Source organism: Rattus norvegicus, chromosome 14 (genome assembly GCF_036323735.1).
Source record: "Rattus norvegicus strain BN/NHsdMcwi chromosome 14, GRCr8, whole genome shotgun sequence".
Taxonomy (NCBI): Eukaryota; Metazoa; Chordata; class Mammalia; order Rodentia; family Muridae; genus Rattus; species Rattus norvegicus.
In genome coordinates, this window is record NC_086032.1 from 36,431,338 (window position 1) to 36,455,719 (window position 24,382).

Here is a 24,382-nt window from a genome sequence, read left to right on the forward strand (position 1 = left end):
AATATTCATAAAATAGTCATTGAGTTTAGGAAGATGGAATTTTTGTGAATTTTCTATGGCTTTCTTAAGGGAAAGTCCTTTTTTTTTTGGACCCAAAAGCCATTACTCCTTTTTTTACTTTTGAAATCCATCATTGACTGTGGTGCACAATATAGTATAGAGATATACTTCGATATACTTTATGTGTGTATCCACAAACACGGCTCACCCAGGCTCGCCAGCTAGCTGCTGGTGCTTGGCAACAGAGGAGATTGAGGTACTAATCCTGGATCATTCAAGCAGAAATAAGCCTTCACCTGGGTCTTCGCCTCACAGAACTGCCAAGTACTAGGAACACCTGATGTCTATGTGCAGTCACAGTTGTCAAGTGAAGGGCGCGAATGTCTACTGTGCCCACAGCCAGCTAAGTCTTCAACACGATCTGTCCCACAGTCCAACTGGGAAACATAGGGCTCTCTGGATGTAAATGAGGTGTAAGAGAGGACGTCTGCAGTTTTCAGTCTCTTGTGTTCCGTGATGCAGGGGATTATGGCTATTTTCATAGCAAAAGGAAATCAACTCAATAATAGTTAAGTAGCAGCCTTTGTATAACGTAATCTGACTCCTTCGAGAATGGGGGCGATGTAAGAGCATTTATGAGCGTTCCGTGACTTTTATGTTTTATTTACACCGTTTTGGGAAAGGCGAGGGAGAAAACCAGAGAAGGAAGGTGGTTCCCTGTCAGTGTTTGGCTTGGGAAGGGAGCAGAGAGGAATGGATTAGTCTGGGAGGTGTTCAGAAGATAGGACAAATATCATGACCCCCACAAGCCCGGACTTCTTTTCTCGCTGCAGTAGAAACTCCAGGTGTCTATTGCCTCTGAGATCAAAGCCATTTAGTCATATTTGCATAATGGAGGCTTTGATCCTCCTAACCATTTTATGCCCAGTGGGCGAGTCAGGCTGATCATTTTACATTTTAAAAGGCGAGAAGCGTAGGAGGACTTCAAATTGTGGTTCCCCTTTTTAAATGCAAAAGATGCTTTATATCTAAAACTATAACCAAATCACTTTAGATTTTTAAAAAGAAGGATACAGTACTGAAAACATCAATAGTCACAATCTTTTATGAGAAGGTCTAAGTACATAGACACTTTCTGGTTTAGTTTTTCTTTCTTGAAAGCCATTGAAAGAGCTTTGATATCAGAACGATTAATTTTCCGTTCAGCATCAGGCACCTAATATCCCTTCCTATGTTTAAAATTGTTGACTACTTAGTGGCTCTTGGGTAATAGGAAGCTTCCACTACTGACAGGGTCACATTCTACTGTGTCCAAGGATTGTCCATGGCAAAGCATCTCAGCTTGCAGGAAGCTGAGCAGAGGGCTTTACATAGATGACCCTGTGACCCCAGGCCTCTGAGATTAGCTCAACTAGGGAAGGAAGTATGTTCACACACCTGAAAACCTAACTAAAAAATTGTCTTCAAAATCCTAGCACTCCTCATGAAATAGCTGCGATCAGGTTTTTTGTTTTGTTTTGTTTTGTTTAAGGTATAGTGGGATTTTTAATATTTTTACTAATGTCTGTTATTACTTCCAGCCACACTCACTTATTTAAGCTTTCTCTTTTCCTCTTGCTTTCTGAATGAATATTATATATTCTCCTCTTGGGCTCCTTAATATAAATTCCAGCTTTCCATTTCCAATTGTGACTATAATCGTTGGCAGCTCACACGACTCTGTACATCGTTTCTCTTCTCAGAGGAGAGCCAGAGCATCAAATGAGGCAGTCATCCGGTCATCCTGATTAGCCCTGGAGTTCCTCATCCCGTGCCTGGATCGTGCCGAAATGGCCTCCATCCATGGCTGGTCAATTTGTGCTCTCACTCAACCTTGCAAATAAACATATAATTTTACAACTCAGACCAAAAGAAAATGAGGTTTTAATACTATAAAATGGGAAGAACTCAACAGTAGCTTGTTGAGCATGTTTAGAATTGAACGTCATGAGAACCACGACCCAGAATAATCCGCGAGCAGATGAGGCAGTGCAATAATGACAGTGATGAACAAGTGGAGATGCTTCTGGTCCACGCCTCCCAGGATGGTGGGCGTGGCTAAAGGCTCAGTCTTTTGCCATTTCGAGTTTCTTTACTTTCTGTGATTTTTGCTACTTTAAAGCTTTTCTTAACCTGGAAATCTGGCTTTGGAGAAGACATTGCGGTGGAGGATCAGCATTTCCTGAGCCACTCATTTTGTAGCTTGAAATGTGAAGTTCAGAGAGCAGAAACCAAAAGTGCTGGCCGAGTCCTGTGCTATGAGCTCGCCGCCATTAGACCCTGCTCTCTGGAAGGCTAAGAAATACATACAATTTGACTTAAGATTTGGCAGTGCAGATGACTGCCCAGGCACCTTTTACATATCATGTAAGTCTTGCCTCCTTCAGGGAAATAGCATTTTTTTCTCAAGGAAAAAAATTGGTCTCCACCTCCTTCAAAGCCGCTTACCAACTGTACCCCACATATCCTTTCCATCTCTCCGGATCAGGAACTGTGGAAAATGATCATGTTTTCATGTCATCAAGAGATTCCAAGGCTTATGAAGGACACTCAAGGCTACTCTCTATAACGGACAGGAAGAAAACTATGTATTGTCCCCCTAAACTCTTTACTCTTGAGAAGTAAAGAAAAATGGTCTCAGTGACTGACTACCAGTTAGATCAGGCTGGATTCTCGTGTTGACTTTGAACATCTAGGCAGTTTGAGAGAGGACCGTTTTTAAGTCATAGTCATAGTCATTGTCAGATGGAAACAATAGGGTGAGTTTGGGGGAAACGTGAGTAGCACTAACTTTAATGTCCCTCTTCCAAGGAGCTCCAAAGCCTTTCTGGAAGGGGTTCAGAAGAACTTCAGAGTGGACGGGAACTCTCAGTGTTATATACTCTCTTCCTGGAAATCTGCAATTTGTCAATGGCTTTATTCTTCTGAGATGCTCAAGTTGTTTTTTTTTCTTTTTCTTTTCTTTTTTTTTTTTTAAATTTTCTATTTAATTGTTTGGCAGCATGAGATGGTTACAGTTTACCCAGAACACAGTGCAGGTGGACGGCAGGGTCCACTGTACATTTTCATTTTAAAATAATCCAGTAAGATCCAGGGCAACTAAGAATGACTGCCAACAATGTCTAACACCCACCTACCTCTCTTTGTGTTTGTAAACAAAGTAATTGATGGAACTCTTACAGAGCTGGTACCTTGGACCACAGTAGACAGGAAAAAATACCTTTTGTTGTTGTTGTTGAAGTAAACATGGTGTGATAATAAAAACTGACACACAAGATCGAAAACCAACTGGAAGGCGGAATCTCTTACCTCAAAAACCATAGCAGTTACCACTGTTGGAAATCTGTGGGGTTAAAAAACAAGCGAGGAGGAAAGGAGTCTAAACCGAACCATGAGACTGAACTTAGTGTACATAGTAAAGCCAATAAACGACATTAAAAAGGGAAAATGTGATGGGGAAGAACATTCGGGACCACTTGTCTATGGAATTCACGTCAGTCAAGTCAGGGATCTTCACTTTGAGCTGAGAGGCGCGTCTGCGGATGCGACCCTTGCCGGGCACCCCGTGCCTGTCCAGCCCTCGTCCGAAGCCCTCACGGCTGCTCAGTGGTTTGCGGTACTGGATGCTGGCGCTGTCGTATGAGTACATAGTGGCCTTGGGGTCACTTACACCCGTGAGCACCTCGGAGCCACTGGTCTCATTCCTGATTTCCAGGGTGCTGAGGAGAATATTGCCGTGGGCATCAACCTGAGGGCAGAGAGGACATGCTCAGATGCTCACCAAGGTCATTCACTGTTCTGTCGTTGTCACAGGGGGACACATTGGTCCTTTCCATTTCCTGTACATTGATCCCTTTCAGTAGGAAACTGGCTCCACGTGCCTACTGACAATGAAGATTACCTGTCTACACCCATCAATCACCTGTCAGTCAGTCACCATATCTATTAATCTATCTTCTACTACCTATCACTCATCCTCTATCTCTGTCATCTATTTATAGCAATCAGCTCTTTCGATCAATGAACTCTCTGTCCCAGCAATGATCTATTTACCTTCTCTGCATTTGCCTATCAACTGTCAGCTTGCATTTACATTTCTTATCTATCATTTGTCTATCTTCTATCATCTGTCTATATCAATCATCAATTTCCTCTGTCATCTATCTACCTATCACTGATCTACCAATTATCTGTTTTTGTCTTCTATCTACTTATCATCTGTCAACTTATCTCTATTAATTACATACTGTACAGTAATTTCTATTACCCCTTTTACCTCCCCCAAAATGGCATGGAGACTTTGTCTTTACTAACAAGCTTTAAGGAGCATAGCCAGGCAGATAATCCTCTCTTCCAACCCCCTATGGCTGCCTACTTCCCAGCCACCGGCCCCTAACTTGTCATCTTAGCCTTGCCCTGGCTGCTTCTGCTCAGAGCCAGTCTCTCATGGTGACCACCTCCTTCCCACATGAGCCACTCTCTTTCTCTCTTCATGCACAGAAATCCTGTCTCATCCTCTCTTAACTTATCAGCTTTAGGCTGATCAGTTCTTTATTAACTAATCAGAGGTGATGGAAAACCATCCTCCGACGACTTATCCCCCACTTAGTTATCTATCCTTTATCTATGTTATTATTCTATATCTATTAATTTTATTTCTCTTTCTTTACCATTCTATCAATTATCTATTTATTTCCATCTATGAAATACCTATGTTACCTCCATCATACCCACCCATCATCCATCTATCTCCATCCCCACCACCACCATCATGATCACCATCACCATCTATTATTATTTATCTTCTATCTTTCACTACCTATCTTGCTCTAAGTTGATTTCTTTTGCTGGCTAGTTTTAAATCAACTTGAAACACTAAACTACAGTCATCTGGAAGGAAGAAACTTCAATTGAGAAAATGCCTCCATAAGGTCCAGCTGTAAGGCATTTTCTAATTAGTGGTTGATGGGGCAGGACTCAGTCTATTGTGGGTGGTGCCATCCCTGAGCTGGTGGTTGTAGGTTCTATAAGAAGGAAGGCTGAGCAAGTAAGACAGGGAGTAAGACAGTAAGCAGCACCCTTCCATGGCCTCTTCATTAGCTCCTGCCTCCAGATTCCTGTCCTGACTTCCTTTGGTGATGAACAGCAATATAGAAGTGTAAACTGAGTAAACCCTTTCTTGTTCAACTTGCATTTTGGTCCTGGTGTTTTATTGCAGCAATAAACCATACTTAAGACATTGTTAAAAAATATTTTGACCAAAACTACTTGGGAAGGGAAGGGTTTATTTAATTTACACTGTAATGGTTATAATGATGAGTAGTACATCATTGAGGGAAGTCGGGACAGGGACTCAAGGAGGAACTTGGAGACAAGAATGATGGGGAAACTGATTGATGGCTCTTTCTGCCTTACTCAGCTAGGTTTCTTATACAGCTGAGGCCCATATGCCTAGGCATGGTGTTATCCACAGTGGACCAGGCCATTTGGCAAGAACTATCAAGACAATACAATCCACTCACAGACAGGAATACAGGCCTGTCTAAATTGGCCAATTCTTCTGTTGTTTCTTCTTCTAGGTGATTCTAGGTTGTGTCAAATTGGCAATAAAACGTAACCAGCACATGTTTTTTGTGCTTGTTTGCTTTCTGCTGCTGCAATAAAACACCATGACCCAAGATAGCCTGGAGGAGGAAAGGACTTATTTAATCTTACAACTCCCAAGTTACAACCCATCATGGAGAGAAATCAGAGTAGGAATAGGGCAGGACTGGAGCCAGGAATTGAAGGAGGAGTGCTGCTTACTGGCTTTGTCCCCATCTCTCTCTCTCTGTTCACTTTTTCTTAATATAATCCAGGGGTAGTACAGTGGTCTTAATCCACAGTGGGTTAAGACCTCCCACATCAATCATTTATCAAGAAAATGCTTGCTACAGACTTGCCTACAGGCCAATCTGAGGAGGCATTTTCTCAGTTGAGCTTTGCTCTTTGCAGATGACTTCAGCTGGCTCAAAGCTGATGGAAAACTAACCAGCACAATTGACCCCCTGTCAATCTGACAGACAAATCTCTATTAAACCAGTAACCTTCCCTTTCCTGTATATTCCCAAGATCTCTTGTTAATATCACAATAGAAAACATAACTCTGCAAGTCCCAGATTCTTGGAGCATTTAAACATTTTAAGACCCAAGTTTGCTTTTAAAATTCCTTACAAATCTAAAGTCTCTCAACTATGGGTTTTCCATAAAATTATAAACCAAACCAAACTAAAACGAAACAAAATCAAGTCCCCCCACAACCCAACCTTCCCTTCCAACCTCACCAAACCAATATTTCTTATGGGAAAAACCAAGGCATAGTCAATAAAATGAGAGCAAAACCAAACTCTAACATTATAACTAGGTCAAAGTCCCATGTCTGGGACTCACAATTCTCTGGGCTATAAAGGCTTAGGTGGCTCCTCTTTCCTGGTGCTTCTTTCCATGTCACAGCTGTTCACATAGCCTATCTAACAGGGTCAAGCTTGTTCATGCCATATCTGCTGCTATCCTTTGTGGATATCACATGGGCCTGGCATCTATGACGTACTGGAGAGCCAAGGCTGCACTTTCCAATGGCCTCTCCTAGCCTCTCTTTATGGTGTCCAAATTTGCCACATGATGCCAACGCTCAGATTCTCTCCACTACCCTTTCAGTCCTTGGGTTTCCAGTGCTACTGAGGTGCTTGTCTTTACCAGTGGCGTCGCCAGCCCATTCTGACCACTCACAGAGACAAGTCTCAGCTTCTCTCCATGACTCTCCTTCAATCCTGCAACTTGCATGCCCCCAAACCCATAACAAACATGTGGGGACTCTTGCACACTGCCAACATGCACCACAGCATCAACCACAGCCTCTGGGTGATAGACTCCCTTGATGATTTTACCATAAATAATCTGGTCTTTTCTTAATTAAAGCTGATTTCTCAGCCCCAGCTAACCACACCCATTATCCTCACAAAGAAAGCGTTTCTGGTCTCTTGATAATTCCAGCTTCTTCTTCAGCACCAGCTGACAAGAAATTCTCTACTCAAAGATATAATCTGAACAGCCCTGTTAGTCTTTACTTACTTGTCTCTGACATTTCCCAAGTCAAGCCTTCATCTTTTGCATTTGTTTTCAACACTCTTATCTTCTAAGCTCCTGCAGAACAACCCCACTAGTTGGTTGAACTAAATATTCAATGCCTTTTCAAAGCCACAGTTCCAAAAATAATCATCTACCCCATTAAAAACCCCAACATGATTATGATTAGGTCTGGTACTCCAGCACCTGACTCTCTGGTACTGACTTCTGTACTAGTTTGCTTTTTGTTGCTATGGTAAAGTAACTTCAGGGTTTGGGGGAAGGGTTTATTTCAGTTTACAATTCATCATGAGGGAAATTAAGGTAAGGAACTGAGCAGGAACCTGGAGGTGGAAACTAGAATAGAGACCATGAAGGACATATCCTGCTTACTGGCCCATCAATTTGACAGGCTTCAGAGGACATGAGACATCTGCGTTTAAAGTTAGTGTGCTTGACTTAAGGTATATGCTTCCAAGTGAGATTAATCTCAGTGAACCCCTGTTGGGAGGACAGATATAGGCAGGGGGGCAAAAGAGCCTGGTGAAGAAGAAGGGAATAAAAACAGTGGAGGAAAATGACATACAAAGGTGGTTCCTACAGTACAGTTTATAGTGTCTACCGTGTGTCTGGAAGAATGGGGCATGTTTTATCTATGTTATTTGTGTGTGCCTACAACTCTACTTAAAGAGGTTTACATGCTAAGCCACCTTCATTTTACAGATAAGGAAGCTGACCTTTAGAATTATTTATTTTTTTAAAGATTTATTTATTTATTTTATGCATGTGAATACACTGTAGCTGTCTTCAGATACACCAGAAGAGGGCATCAGATCTCATTACAGATGGTTGTGAGCCACCATGTGGTCGCTGGGAATTGAACTCAGGACCTCTGGAAGAGCAGTCAGTGCTCTTAGCTGCTGAGCCATCTCTCCAGCCCGATCTTTAGAATTATTAACAGAGTAATGTTTAGTTAGTTTAAGAGCCAAGATGAGAGCCCATCCTTCTTTGATTTAGAGCCCATCCTTTGATTTAAAGCTTGTGTCTTTCTACCTGGATTTTGCACCATCCAGCGGTGAATTTCGTGATGTCGTTGATAGCTCTAAATATTGAGTTGACAATGAAGAGAAGCTGTGGCTGGATTTGGCCTGCAGCTCTTTTTCTCTCATTTTGTGTTACTATAATAAGTGTTTTGTTCCATTCTTACTAAGTACGATGCCCACTGTGGCCTAGCCCTGTACATTGCTTTGTTTATTTGGGGGACTTTATTTACTTTTGTTAATAGCTAACATATTTAAGCCATACTCCGTAGCTTATCAATTACTTTTAGTAGAGTGCCCTGAAGTGCTTTAGATCATCCAAGTTCTGCAAACAGTAAAACTGAGTCTCGGAAAGGCCAAGTGAACCAGCAAAGGTGGAGAAACGAACATCGAAACGATATTGAATATTGTTTGTCTCTTCTTTACAGCTTAACCAAATGAACCTCTTATCTCCAGAGTGGAATTTAAATCCCCCTTTCTTTGTGTATTTTATATCTTTCTTGATAATAGTAAATTCAAGTGCTTTATCCAAACATGTGCATGCCTGCTACTGTGTTTGATAGTGTGTGCAGGATATACACTGCTCACAGAATCCTTACCACACACAACCTTACCACCAACTTTTATTTTAGAGTGGAATTTACAAATCCATGTTGCTAAAAAGGCCAAGAAGCACAAAGGGGTAGAGGTAGGCGACTAAACATAGTTGAATGCAGTTAGGGAGAGGTGAGCACTGGAAAGGAACAGGTTTCTAAAAATGATATCACAACACGTACCTCCATGTTGCCAGAAGGCAATCTTGCCCAGAGAACCCTAGTATCTAGCTTTGTATTTGATGTCTAACATTGACTTTGTCCTGTAGAGATGTTCTTCGGTCCAAACAAATGCATTATGTCATGCTCCCCCCTTCTTATTTGTCCTTTATAAGTATTAATATTTATTCTTAAGTATAAATCCTATTTCTCATTTGGAGGTATAGAAGTACCAGGGGAGGGTGAGGTGGGCCAGGACAAGGGCAGTACTATAGAAGGGAAAGGAAGAATGATTTCACAGAAAGATCTATGAAGGAGCATCAAAATCCAGAACTGACTTGATCGTTATTATTTATAAGGTAAAGTTAAGACTGTCTGAAAATGTTTAGCTTGTTTGAGAAGTTTAGATGGTCATTAGAAGACATGGGGAGTTCATTGTGGGGAGGGTCTGAGGGATAAAGGAAAAAGTGGAATATTTTGTTTCAAGTTGTGTCAAAGATTAGGCAGCTCAGTGGTATTTGGCCAGTGTGTAATTGTCTATGTGGAGATGGCTAGAACAATGTGACTGAAACTAAGGTATGTGTATGAATATGAACATAAGAGATGTGTTTCTCTTTGATTATGGAGTATAACACTGCAACATAATATGTTACAAATATTATGTAACTCAAAACTCATAAAATTGAATTCTTCATCTATATTGTATACATTGTGTAGTTTAATGATTATGAGCAGCTGGATAAGCTTAAAGACACTAGAACAATCCAGGGATGCGTGCAGTCCTCATTAAGCTGGTGTCAGGATGTGTCTTGTTATATTTTTCTTAAGTTAGTGCATACACACAGATGTTTAAGGACTTTGTGAGATTTATTACTTTGTGTAATAAATAATAAATACATAATTATTGATAAATAAAGAAATCTCAGAAACTAACTATGCTTAGTTAGTTACTGTATCGTTGTTAAAAACCATAGTTTCAAGTGGTATTTTGACATGTAAAGAATGAATCTAGCTCTTGAACTTTCTATGAATGTTGAACTCATTGTTCAATTATTAAATCAGCAGTGCAGTGTTCTTTTTGCAGAACATTTAAGAAGATCCATATAAGAAACCTTTTATACTTCCAGTAACTTTCCTTACTAGAATAGGGTTATTGTAAAAGCTGATGTTACAGACTTTGCATGTGCATGCCTGTGTGTAATATGGTGTGTGTGTATGTCTGTGTGTGTGTGTATGTGTGTATGCCTCTGTGTGTGTATATGCCCCTGTGTGCATGTGTGTGCATGCATGTGTGCATCTCTCTGTGTGTATGCTTATGTGTGTGTGTATGTGTGTATGTCTGTGTATGTGTGTGTATGCCTCTGTGTGTGTATATGCCCCTGTGTGCATGTGTGTGCATGCATGTGTGCATCTGTGTGTGTGTGTATGCCTCTGTGTGTGTATATACCCCTGTGTGTGCATGTGTGTGCATGCATGTGTGCATCTCTGTGTGTGTATACCTATATGTGTGTGTGTATGCTTCTGTGTGTGTATGTGTGTATGTGTGTGTGTGTGTATGCCTCTGTGTGTATATATGGCCCTGTGCGTGCATGTGTGTGCATGCATGTGTGCACCTCTGTGTGTGTGTATGCCTCTGTGTGTGTATATGCCCCTGTGTGTGCATGTGTGTGCATGCATGTGTGCATCTCTATGTGTGTGTGTGTGTGTGTGTGTGCTAGATGGCCTATGTTTGCAGCACTGATGCAGCTTCTCCCAAAATAAGAGCTGCAAGGAAAATGGTTTTTATTTCACATCTTTAGGCATACCAAGAAGGCATGTTATGCCTTGCCTCATCTGTACTGCCTCGTTAATGAGGGATCGACATCTAAGTGAAGCATGACTTAGATAATAAGTAATTTAAACCTCGAGGCAGATGGAATTAAAGCAAAAGAGAATGTAGACATGACGGACCTTTATGGAGTGTGGACCGTTAGCTGTTCTACAGCATTGCTGGTGGTGACATAATTGCTCTGTAGGATGACTATACTCCACCGTTCACGTCCCCCTAAAAGAAGGGTATTCCTTCCTGCATTAATTTCCAGGCACAAATGAGTCAGGATCACACCCAGCTTCCCATCTCTAGTTAGCGATCAGCACTGTCCATGCACCCGGCATATTTACAAAGAAGTGGGTGGCCATGGCTCTGTAGCATCTGAGTTTCCCCTCCCTTTGATTTGTTCATGCTGAGGGTGCAAGGTGAAGGATCTGCACCCCAACACACTTGTGGGTAAGGACTGTGGTTGCTCATGGATTCCAGTGACTTCGAGATGGGTCTGATAATGAGGGGACAGCTGATCGTAGTACCTGTATTCCTGAACAAAACCATTACTGATTTTTGTCATACATTACAGCATCATTGACTCTAAATCTGTAGAAAATGAACATTGTGAATGGGGGCTTCAGGAGGACATGTAAGGAATTGCTCTTTCCTCCAGTGCAGATGGATTGTCTAAAAGCAGAGTGTGATGGTTTGTATGCTCAGCCCAATGGGTGGCACTATTAGGAGGTGTGGCCCTGTTGGAGTAGGTGTGGCCCTGTTGGAGTAGGTGTGGCCTTGTTGGAATAGGTGTGTCACTGTGGGCGTGGGCTTTAAGACCCTCATCCTAGCTTCCACAGACGTCAGTCTTCCACTAGCAGCCTTCAGATGAAGATGTAGAACTCAGCTCTTCCTGCACCATGCCTGCCTGGACGCTGCCATGCTCCTGCCTTGATGATAATGGACTGAACCTCTGACCCTGTAAGCCAGCCCCAGTTAAATGTCCTTATAAGAGTTGCCTTGGTTATGGTGTCTGTTCACAGCAGTAAAACCCTAACTAAGACACGTGGTGAATAAAGGGTGGGAGGGTGGGCTGTAGACAGGCAACTCCAAAGCTGTCCCTTCACATTTTTGGGACGGGCAGGAGGGAATTCTATGATGAACATGGATAAACATTTAAAGTGCTCACTTGTTCATCCCTCCCCCACCCCCGTGCCCACCTATTCAGCAAATGTTTATGGAGTGCCTGATGGGCTTTAGGCACTGTGCTAGATGTGGCTATAGGACAATATGTCCCTTATTTTAGAGATGGGAAGATCTCAATGAATAAAACCCTTACAATTATACTCGTCTACACAAACACAAAGCTCTCTCTCCTTGAACCAAGTAAATCTTTTACTGGACAAACAGGGTGACCTCTGTTAAATATGGGCACTCAGTGCTCTTTTCAAATGCCCCCTTTGTGCTTTCCTCCTTGTGACTCTGAGCCTTTCCATCATCTTCCTCCCAGATGAGCATGTTAGCTGGCCTTGGTAGCAGCTGGCTATAAACAAATGGAAAGGCACCCGTATGAAGGAAAGCCGTAGGAGGATTGATTAGCTGGCTTCGGGTTGTTGACCTCTCTCCATCCTTCCTTTGGAACAGGGCTTGTAAACACTTTGGTTGTGAATTCTAATCTGGGAAGACAGTGGTGAACAAAGCAGACAAGGTTCTTAAAGTAGTGGGGCTCACATGCTTACTTTTTCAAGGAGTATAACAAGCAATGCCTTCTTCTCCTAGCATCCATCTCTTTAAAATCAATATAAAGAAAACAGAACTATCATGTATCATTTATAGATCTCTCTCTTTCTCTCTAGCTCTATCTATCCATCTATCATCTATCTATCTATCTATCTATCTATCTATCTATCTATCTATCTATCTATCTATCATCTATTTATCTATCTATCTATCTATCTATCAATCATCTATCTATCTGGTAGATTTTTAGAGCAAATGCAGGATTAGTAGAGAAGGAAGTGTGCCTCAGAACTGAGTTTATGATTCCAGAATGTTCTAAAGATTTGGGATCAAGTTCAGTTTAGTTTCCAGCCTGAAACTTGCTCTCCAGAATTCAGACTTGACAGCTCCCCAACTGCACAAGATAATTCCTTAAAATAAACTTTGTTGTAAATTGTTGGTTCTGTTTTTCTGAAAAATCCTGATAGATGGAAATGGTATGTACAAAAATTCTGAGGGTGGATCTAAAAAGGACAGGGATCCAGGAACCAGCAAGTTGTCTCCCTCAAGAGAAACATGAAGCAAATGTGCCAACTTCTATCTTGGCTTGGCCTCCATGTTATTCTTTCTCTCTGCCTTCATCACCCCCACCCCTTTGTTTAAAAAAATGTTACCACTTGCTGAATTTAACCACACTGAATATTTTCAATATACAAACATAGCAGAACTCAATCCAGTGCAATTGAAGTAAAATACAATCTCGTTGGCAGTGGCGGTTTTAAAGCCTTCTTGAGGTGTACCTTCAGGCTCAATTCATGTTTCAGGCAGTGTGTTATTTCTTTCTTGCTGGCCGACTCAAAAAGATTCATATATACTAAATGATTCTGAACTACCAGGCAGGGAATACATAAGGTGATACTGGCTGCGGAATTAGCCAACTCTGTCCCTGGGAATCCCACAGTCTATTTGACGAAGCTGTCTCATATGAATAGTGGTCTCTGTACATTGCCACAGATAGCCTGGAGGGCCACAGCCTCTGTGCACTTCCCTCTCTCCTAGAATGGACCTCGTTTTCAGGCTCTACCCATATCACCTGCATTCACTGTGTCTCTCACATCTGATCCTGTGGCCTGGACTCTTTTTTGGGGGTCTGGGTTTGGGGATGTTGGCAGCTTTGCTCACCGTTTGTACATTTCCTCTCATGTTCTGATAACTACTAGCAGAAACAAATACTTTATTATCATTTTGAGAAAGGGCAGATGGTTAAGCACAAACCTACATACATGCAAACAAAGATACACATTTTAAATATACTTTAAAATATAATTATATTACATATATTTGTATAAATAAATATATAAATATATTAAATATGTTAATGAATAGAAACAATGATGAAGACAAAGTGAAGTTACTGACAATTTTCTTCAGGGAGAAACATCATTTTGAGTTTCTTTCCACATCTTTCTCCCCCTCTGTATGAGCAAGTGCAAATGGCTGTACTTAAATACGTCTAGAATCTGACCACCTCCCTCTACAATGGCCCATAGCTCCATAACTGATCTCCTTTGTCTAGGAGTGTGGCCCTTCAGTTCTTTTTCTGTGCACAGCAGCCAGGGCGATTCTGTAGGATGCAAAGCAGACGATGTCTTCTCTCTTCAGGCCTTTCTTAGCTTTTTCTCAAGCCATAAAATGAAATCGAAAATTTTTATCCTAGTCCCCAAATACCATGTATACAATCACCTTTCTCATTGATATTTCCCTTGAGAATTCTGCTCAAAGCACTTCGTGTGTGTGTGTGTGTGTGTGTGTGTGTGTGTGTGTGTGTGCGTGCATGAGAAGGGGAGGGAGGGTCTTGCTATGTACCCCAAACTGGCCTCAAAATTGGGATTCTTCTGACTCATCCCCCCTACCACTGAGATGGGAAGTCATCTGTGGACCATTGTGCCTGACTTTGTTTTTTTCCACTCCCTTTTTTGAGTCCTCAGGAATTTTACCTGCCATTTTATTCTCCTGGAGTATTCTTTAGATGGTTACCATGCTAGGTTCTTGTCACTTTTCCTGCAGTGGCCATCACTAACTGACATTCTATCAGGTAGTTTTCATTGCTCTCTCTCTATTCTATACACAAAAGAGATGTATGCATTTTTATTTTATGTACATGAGGGATTTGCCTGTGTGTCTGTCTGTGGTTTACAGGCCTGATGTCTAAGGACGCCAGAAAAGGGCAGCAAATCCCTGGCTCCTGGAGTTACAGAAAATTGTGAGCAATCACATGGGTGCTGGAAAACAAACCAGGATCCTCTGCAAGAGCATTAAGTTCTGTTAACTGCTGGGCATCTCTCCATCCCTTCTATACAGTTTCCAGTGATCGCAAAAGAACATTAGCTCAGATAGGCAGGTACCAATTGCAAGATATCATCGCTGTGTGTCTTTCTGGTCCTTCCAAAACTGAATCTTAGGTGACCTACAGGATTAACCCAGTTAAAGTGTACAGAAAGAAGAGCCCCAAATTTAATCTTTCTCCTCTCTGAGTTTTAGTTTCAATGGTCAAGACAGGCATGTGTGTGTGTGTGTGTGTGTGTGTGTGTGTGTGTGTGTGTGTGTAAATAAAATGTGAAGAGTGTTAGAAAATCTGAATTACTTTCATTTCATCTGTTGTTAGCGTCCTCCCAGCCTGCACTTCATACACACATCACAAGGATTTTAGTTGGTTGTGGTAATGTCTATTGGTATGGTCTTTCTGATTCCACCTCACTTCCTTACTTTCCTTTGATATAACCACTCTGGCATTCTGTTGTGCATGTGACTTGAGTGGGCCTGAGGGCATCCTTTTAGGCTCCATAGGTGTGTTTTGCTCAGACCTGAGTATTTGGTGTTTTCTGTTTAATTCATGAAAAAGATTGAATTCCACATGACAATGTGACCTAAGTTGGTTACATACAAATTGGTTGAAACCCAGGGCCCATTTGGGCTGTCCATATTAGGTTTGACATTATAAAGAAAGTACTTACGGGCTGGGCTGGGATTATAGATCTTGATGTGATAAAGCTAGGGCTTTGGGGGTTACTGTGAAAGAAAGATCTACTGAAAATCATGCCAATTCAAAGGAAACTGGGACTAGGAGATGAAGTGGGAGGCTACCTACAGGTTCTTGGATCAAAATAGCAGATCAAACTAGGTTTCGACGAAAGTATGAAGTTTACAGTTCATGAGGAAACATCACAGGCTTGTGTCAGTGGAAACGGTGGATTTCAAGCTGCTAAATCAGCACAATCAATTTCGTCAAAGATAGAGTTCCTTTTCCGGCCACCTTGGAGGGAGATGCTGAGGAACACTGAGGTCCAAGGCCAGCAGTATGTTTCTGACGTAAGCGTGAGCTGCATACCTCTGAATGGAACTCAGCCCAGCACACAGCTTCCTTCACATGCAGAAAACTCTCTGGCCGTGTTTGGATGATTTACCACAAAGGATAGAAATTCGGGAGGAGAGGTTCTATCACAGAACTTATATCTAATTACAGAAAGAAAAGTCCTCATCCTAACCTTTGGGGTTGCAATTTCAATTGGCTATGAATCTTTCATAGATTCTCCCAGTGTTCTTCATGATTTATAATGACTTTCTGTAGTGTCTGGTCACCAACTACCCCTGTGTTCATGTCATCCCTTTTATTTATTCTCACACAGCAGACACTGTGGCCAGTATACACAACTAAAAAGTTCTAGGTTAGTATGAAGGCATCCCAGAGGCAGCTTGCTTAAAGTCTTGTTTTGCTGTGAAATCTGTCTTTCAAAACTCTAAACACCATCCCCAGCTTCGAATGGCGCCCAAGGGGCTCATGAATCTACCGTCTTTATCACCTTGGAGATTGAAACTCTCATAATGTCTAGATTCGGCATCTGCACTCATATAAAAAATGTTTCAGTGCAGCTGGTGGAAGTATAAGTCAATACAGGGCCTGAACTTCCGAGGTGTCGGTTCGGCTGTCCCTTGACCTAACTGGTCAGCTGAGGCCATCAAAAGTAATGTGCAATAATGAACAATGTCCCTCCATACTCCATGACACCAAGGCAAATCCTAGAGCCCCTTTAAATGAAAAGTCTAGGAGACTAGACACATAGCAATTACGTTTGACTTTTTACAAGCATCTCATAGGAAAGAATAAGATTACTCAGCCAGAATATTAAGGGGAAATAGAATAATTTCTATAAATTTGAATTTAACCACAGGGTGGCAGTTTTGGAAATGGCAAAGGTGACATTATTCACCTTCTGGAGAGGAAATGCTGGGCAGATGAAACTTCTTGTTGGACACATTCCCAGGGGCTCAGAAGATGATGAGGTCAGGATCTTTCAAATCCAGGCCTTTGCAGGATCATGTTAAGTGGCATGAGATGGTGTGACACTGAGTGCTGGGTAGTTTTATGTTAACCTGACACAAGCTAATGTCATCTAAGAGGAAGAAACTTCAATTAAGGAAATGCCTCCATAAAAACTAGGTAGGATATCTTCTTAATTGGTGATCAATGGGGAGGGCTCGCCCATTGCTGGTGGTGCCTTCCCCGGGCAGGTGGCCCAGGTTCTATACAAAAAGCAGGGGGAGCAAGCCAGGGGGAACAAGCCAGTAAGCAGCGCATGCCCTGGCCTCTGCATCAGCTCCTGCCTCCAGGTTCCTGTCCTGCTTGAGTTCCTGTCCTTACTCCCTTGGAGGATGAATACTGCTGTTTAGGCCAAAGAATTACTTTCCTTCCCAAGTTACTTTAGAACATGATGTTTCATCCCAGCAGTAGTAGCCCTAACTAGGACACTGTTCACTTCTCATTCCGTCTACGTTTGGAGGAGTCAGTAAAATCTTAGCCCTAATCATTTTGAAGGTTATTTTCAACAGTATACGGCGAGATGATTTATAATGAATACCATAGTTTCTCATAACATGTTTAATAAAAAACATTATTAATCAGTGATTTCACTACCTAATGTGCAAGAGGCCCCGGAGTTCAATACCTAGCAACACACACACACACACACACACACACACACACACACACACACACCAAATGAAAAAAAAAAGGAACAGTAAGACAGCATTGGATAGAAGCTACTGTCTCCTTTTCTCATTTCATATGAGGATGTAAGAATTTATAAAGCATAATGACATGTCAGTCAATAACTTAAATGAGCTCTAAAAACTTTAATGGAGAAGGTTTGTCTGATACTCATTCACTCCCTAAAGACATCCTTATTCCAGTTCTACCCCATTGTAGCCATTGAGGAAAGAATAGTAAATACACTAGACAAAGCCCTGTTGTCTCTCATGGAAAATTAGTCTAACAAGAGAAAGATGCTAACGAACAATGATACCAACACATGCTACTATGGCAGTCCGACAGCAGAAGTGTAGGGTTCCTTGGGGACAGTGAACAGAGGAAGTAAGTACAAGCAGAATTGTGGTTCCAGTTCAGGCATCTCCAAAGGCCGGTGAGCTTTGTAAGAAGCAGAGTGATGGAACTGGAACTAATCCCTTCTACACCACGGACTGCAATATTAGTCCATCGAATGCCATGTTCAAGCCCGTGACTTACATCCATTTTCTTTCATGCTTTCAATTGGGACATGTAAGCTGAAATGAGCCCCTTCCTCTCCAAGTTGCTTTTGGTCATGGTGTTTTATCACAGCAGTAGAAACCTTAACCGAAATAGTATTTATGGTATGAATGTCCTATACCTCGTCTAATCTCTCTTCTATTTCAGAATATTTTGGTTGCTTTCAGTTCTAGACTGGTATTTCTACTTCCTACAGACTTTAAAATATATTAATTATAGTTATTCTATAGTGATAAATTTTCAGGTCAACATTTGAGATTCATAAAGTTATATTCTCTTGGTTGTGACATCACTTTCCTGTTTCTGCTCAGGCATGTTAATATTTTACTATGGACCAAATATTTGGAATGACATGTTAGAGAGACTCTGGGCTGTTATTATCCCTGGAGAATTTTGGGTTTTGATTTTTTAGGAACTTTAATCACTAATATATTACCCAGAATAGCTGGAAACTCGGTTTTATGTATTGTTAGATTGGGTCTACTTCAGATTTTTTCCTTATTCTTATGACATAAACTTTATTCCTAAATTAGGATCATTTTGAGAATTTTTTTTTTGCTTTCTTTTTTTCCCCCATCTTTATTAACCTGGGTATTTCTTATTTACATTTCGAGTGTTATTCCCTTTCCCAGTTTCCAGGCCAACATCCCCCTAACCCCTCCTCCTCCCCTTCTATATGGGTGTTCCCCTCCCCATCCTCCCCCCATTACCACCCTCCCCCCAACAATCTTGTTCACTGGGGGTTCAGTCTTGGCAGGACCCAGGGCTTCCCCTTCCACTGGTGCTCTTACTAGGATATTCATCGCTACCTATGAGGTCAGAGTCCAGGGTCAGTCCATGTATAGTCTTTAGGTAGTGGCTTAGTCCCTGGAAGCTCTGGTTGCTTGGCTTTGTTGTTCATTTGGGATCTCAAGCCCCTTCAAGCTCTTTCAGTCCTTTCTCTGATTCCTTCAACGAGGTCCCGTTCTCAGTTCAGTGGTTTGCTGCTGCCATTCGCCTATGTATTTGTCGTATTCTGGCTGTGTCTCTCAGGAGAGATCTACATCCGGTTCCTGTCAGCCTGCACTTCTTTGCTTCATCCATCTTACTTAGTTTGGTGGCTGTATATGTATGGGACACATGTGGGGCAGGCTCTGAATGGGTGTTCCTTCTGCCTCTGTTCTAAACTTTGCCTCCCTATTCCCTGCCAAGGGTATTCTTGTTTCCCTTTTAAAGAAGGAGTGAAGCATTCACATTTTGGTCATCCTTCTTGAGTTTCATGTGTTCTGTGCATCTAGGGTAATTCAAGCATTTGGGCTAATATCCACTTATCAATGAGTGCATACCATGTGTTTTTCTGTGATTGGGTTACCTCACTCAGGATGATATTTTCCAGTTCCATCCATTTGCCTATGAATTTCAAAAAGTCATTGTTTTTGGTAGTGGAGTAGTATTACACTGTGTAGGTCATTTTGAGAATTTAATAGAAAACTCATTACATTTCCTACATGTATGGGTTAGAAATAAACCCTAAGTCCAGATGCTGAATTCCACATTGTGGAAAACAGTTGAAACCTGATTTTGTTTTTGTTTTTGTTCTTTTTTCCTCTGAGGCCTTAGTCATATTTCCCTTTGTGACATTTTCTGTTGCTTACAGAACTTAAGAAAGCAGCTAAAGGGAGAAAGTGTTTACTTGGTTTCACAATTTAAGAGTATTGTCCATTGTGGTCAAAAAGTCTCTGAGAGAGAAGCTAGCAGTCCTATTTCATTCACAGTCAGGAACTAGAGAGCAATGGATTCCCTCTCTCAACCAGCTGCTTTTTTAAAAACGCAGTCCAGGACCTAATCCAGAGAATGGTGCTATGCTCTGTAGGACAAGTCTTCCACTAACACAACCCCAAATAACCTGAGGTAATCCCTCACAGGAACACCAAAGGCAAAACCAAACCAAACACTTCCTCTCAAGTGCATTTGGAAGCTTGTGTCTCAGGTGAGTGTTTATCCTGTCAAGCTAACAGTACTAACCATCAAATGGCCATCTTAGTTTCTTGGCCTCTTCCCTGGACATTCGGAGGAAGTTTATTCTCAGAGTTTGAGCATTGGCTACTGTATTCTTCCTGAAATTTCAGGTATCCTGGAAGTATTGGCATCTATTGCTTTGACTCATCCAGCCAAGAAATCTGCAGTTTCCTGCTGACATGCTGCTGTGAAAAACTGGGCACCTCATGGCCTGTGGTTCTCAAAGTGCAATTCACTCTTCTCTGAAGGCCAGGGCTTTCCTGTCTTTCGCTCCTCTTCAGTCACTAAAGTCTTTAAGCAGCATTAAAAAATTGCCGGTTTTCATGACTCCAGTCTATAAGTGAGTTTGATACAAACTACTTTTGCCTTAATTTAAAACACTTTGTATTTTAATTTTGGCAGCACATTTGGGTTTCTCTCTCTCTCTCTCTCTCTCTCTCTCTCTCTCTCTCTCTCTGAGAAGTACTTGTAAAGTGCACACTCAACTGCTTTCCTGGTTGAATCTGAGCTCGTGGCTTAACCACACTAGGAATACCTTTGGTTCTACTGAGGGTTAAGTCAGCTACCTCTCCACTGTTTGCCGAGCAGCGTCCACATTATCCTTCCACATGTAATTTCACGAACAACTTAGAATGAAGCCCAGGGGACTTGCGGCTGAGCTCAGACACAGGGATACACTCTAGCTGAGGTATGGGTTTTGTGCCTCCCCCAGGATCTCCAAGTGTGGGAAACTGTCTTCTCAGTGTGACAGTGTTGGGAGGTAGATCTTCAAGACTCATAGCTTAGTGAGAGGTGGCTAGCTAATTGTAGACGCTGTTCTAGGAAGAGGCTCAGAGAGCCCCACATTTCTGTCTGGATTTCTGCTTTGTGACAAAGTCACTTTGCCCCACATATAACTTATCAACAACCATAGTGGCAAAGTCAGTAGCATGCTGTTCCAACTTGCAGCCTCCAAAACGGTGTGCAAACAAACTCCTTGTCTTTATAACATCAGCCTGCTTCAGCTGTTTTGCTACAATCATGCTAACTAATAATTTTCCTCAGTCAAATATTCTCAAATCTGTATCCTGAGGAGATGGCTTCGTCTTCATAACAACAAATAATGGTTCATAAATGTGTTTTTCTGTTAAGAATATTCCAGGGCAGCCCTTCATTGATAAAGATAATAGTGATATTAGCAATTTACAGTGCGTTACCTGGACTTTGTTCATCTCCAGTTTGTTCTTTTCATTGGCACTCTGGTCTTGTTTGCTCGCTCCTTTTTTCTGAGGGCCTTTTCCGAAGAAAATGTAATTTACAAAGGCGTACTCCAGTAGAGCCAGGAACACGAACACAAAACAACCCATGAGATAGATATCAATCGCTTTGACGTAAGGGATCTTTGGCAGAGTCTCCCTGAGGTGAGTACTGATGGTTGTCATGGTCAGCACCGTGGTGATTCCTGGGGGCAGAAAATGGATGCTCAGCTGCGGGCACCTTTGTGAAGCTGTGCTTTCCAAAGCCAAGAAGATAACGCTGCCCCTTCATGGTGTATTGCCATGATGGCAGTAGCGTGATGAACCACTGGACTAAAGTGCATACGTTTCAAGATGAAACGACGGGCTTTCTCTAGATTCTATTACTAAGGCATGGCATTGAGTGCACAGAGAATGGAGGGCTGATGATGGTTTTAAAATAAGCACATCTATATGCTTATATACATGCTTCATCTATATTTATCTATATCATCTATATCTATGCCTATATCTATATCTATATCTATATCTGTATCTGTATCTGTATCTATATCTATGTCTAGGAAGAAAAAAGCTGTGAAAAGGCAGAACAAAATCCCACAAGGTGAAAGGTGAGGACCACCTTGGAAAGCTATTTTCTGACCTCTCTCTCTGTCTCTGTCTCTGTCTCTGTCTCTGTCTCTGTCTCTGTCTCTCTCTCTCTCTCACACACACACACACACAAACATACACACAGTCACACACACACAGTCACACACACACAGTCTCACACACACAGTCACACACACACACAGCCACACACACACAGCCACACACACAGCCACACACAACCACATACACACACACAGCCACACACACACAGCCACACACAGCCACACACACACACACAGTCACACACACTCACACACAGTCACACACACTCATACATACACACAGCCACACACAATCACATACACACACACAGCCACACACACATATACACACACACAGCCACACACACACAGCCACACACACACACACACAGTCACACACACTCACACACACACACAGCCACACACAACCACATACACACACACAGCCACACACACATACACACACACAGCCACACACACACAAACACACACACACACACACAAACACACACACACACAGGCACACACAAATTCGCTAAAAGTTTATAAAGTTCCTAGGATCCCACTCCCTTCTCTCTCTGCTGTGCAGCTGCATCCTTACATCCTCCTTTTCCCCCTTCTCCATCCCACAGCCATTTCCCTCTGGAATCTGTCTTTGTGAGCCTAATCTCCACAGCAGTCACTGCTAGACTCAAAGCCGGTAACCAGTTTGAGGTAACTGACTTCACTTCACAAATCTATACCAAACCTCAACTCACAGTTTGGTTTTACAGTTTCTGCTCACTTGTCATTCATGTGTGGCATTGCCAAAAGAAGAGACATTTAAGGAAGTTTGTGATTTACATTATGTGTCCTCTATATTCAACACGATCTTTGTTGCATTGTATTGGCTGTTGAAATATTACCTTGGTTTTATAGTTTCCAGGGCCTATAACCAGTTCATTTCCTAGTGCCAGGAAAAGGTTTATTAAAAAGCAGTGTGTAGATTTGATGCAGAAGTTAATACCCACAGACTCAGTGCTGGTTATGGTTCATGTGCTCTGCCTGATCTAAACAGTGTTAATGGAATAATGCTTGTGTGACCGTGAACCGAGGGTATTGTACTGGCGATGGTAATGATGCAATAATGATTGAGAGAAAAGAAATACAAAGAGAAGCTAGACTTGGGTAGACAGTTTGCATAATAATAAACAATAAAGTCAGAAGGGAAAAGGGGTTGGAAGTTCCTGGGGAGACTTGAAGGGGGAGGTAGTGAGGTGATATGATCAAAATACTTTGTGTATGTGCAAGACATTTTCAAAGAATAAGTAAAAATATTATTTAAAAAAGCAAAATGGGTTCAATCCAATATGTTTAATTCAAACATATTGGCTTGATAAGAATTCCCTTATAAGTGATCTTGTTTATTTGAATAAACCTTTAAAGTTCATCTACCATAGTACTAGCTAATGTGTTTACAGTAATAACTATTCTTTTATATAGCCACAAATTTATGCTTTTAGTTTTAATTTTAAATTAGAAAGTAGTAAATAAATGTTTTAAGAAGGCAGGGGTGGGAGGGCCGGTGGGAGAGGCAGGGGTGGGGTGGGGATAGGGATTTGTGGAGGGGAAACTGTGAAGGGGGATAACACTTGAAATGTAAATAAAATAGCCAATAAAAAACGGTGTCTTGTTCTATATTTTAAAGATCAAAATATCGTTATATGCCAGACATCTTTCATATATGTTTGGTTTCTTAAAAAATTATCTGCCTTTGTGAATGCAAGTGCCCAAGGAGGCTGGAAAGGGCATCGGAGCCCCTAGATCTGGTTCTACAACTGGCTGTGAGCCACCTATGGGTGCTGAGCTTATGTCCTCTATAAGAGCAGTACAAGCCCTTAATTGCTGTGCCGTCTCTCCGCCCCTCTCACCTTTAATGTAAATGTCATTTGCTCTGAGAATAGGCATGTATAGAGAGCCACAGTGCACAGACTTGTGAGATTTTTCCTTGATCTGGATTGGCTATCATCCAGAGTCTTACCTTCGCATACACACAGGGTTATATTCACATTATACTGGTGTGTTGAAGGTGCATATATAATATGAACAACTATTTGTCTGTGTTATTCATACTTACAATATCCTCAGGTTGATATGAGGCTACGATCACTTGACTTTGCAAGGCTTTGCACTCAGCCAGTGGAAGAGGGCTGGAGATATGCCAATTAGTCTATGTGTGAGGGGACACACTGGGCAATTAATGAACTTAGTCATTTCAAAGGAGAAGTGATGTAATGCGTTGTCTAAGCCAGATGTGATGTTTCCCTCCTTTCCCTTGTCTCTCTGAAACTGGAGTGATATCTAATATGTTTCTGAGTATTAAGTAATGAAGCAGAACTGCACACGGATAAATCATCAGACATATTTTACACATTGTAGCCTCCCAAAGAACCATTTACACTCACAGATATAGCCTTCCAGTTTTCA

The 24,382-nt window shown here is 41.7% G+C and overlaps 1 protein-coding gene across 1 annotated transcript in view; it reads right to left on the reverse strand.

Annotated features, from left to right (window-relative positions):
* Nucleotides 1-3,001: 3,001 nt before the first annotated feature.
* Gabrb1 (gamma-aminobutyric acid type A receptor subunit beta1) overlaps nt 3,002-24,382 on the reverse strand; it is a 483,582-nt gene continuing 462,201 nt past the window's right edge. Inside the window, exons 8-9 of the mRNA NM_012956.2 lie at nt 21,246-21,490; nt 3,002-3,787 (exon numbers count right to left, since the gene is read on the reverse strand). Of these exons, the coding sequence (NP_037088.1) occupies nt 3,443-3,787; nt 21,246-21,490 (590 nt within the window). The 3' untranslated portion in view covers nt 3,002-3,442. The remainder of the gene's footprint in view (nt 3,788-21,245; nt 21,491-24,382) is intronic.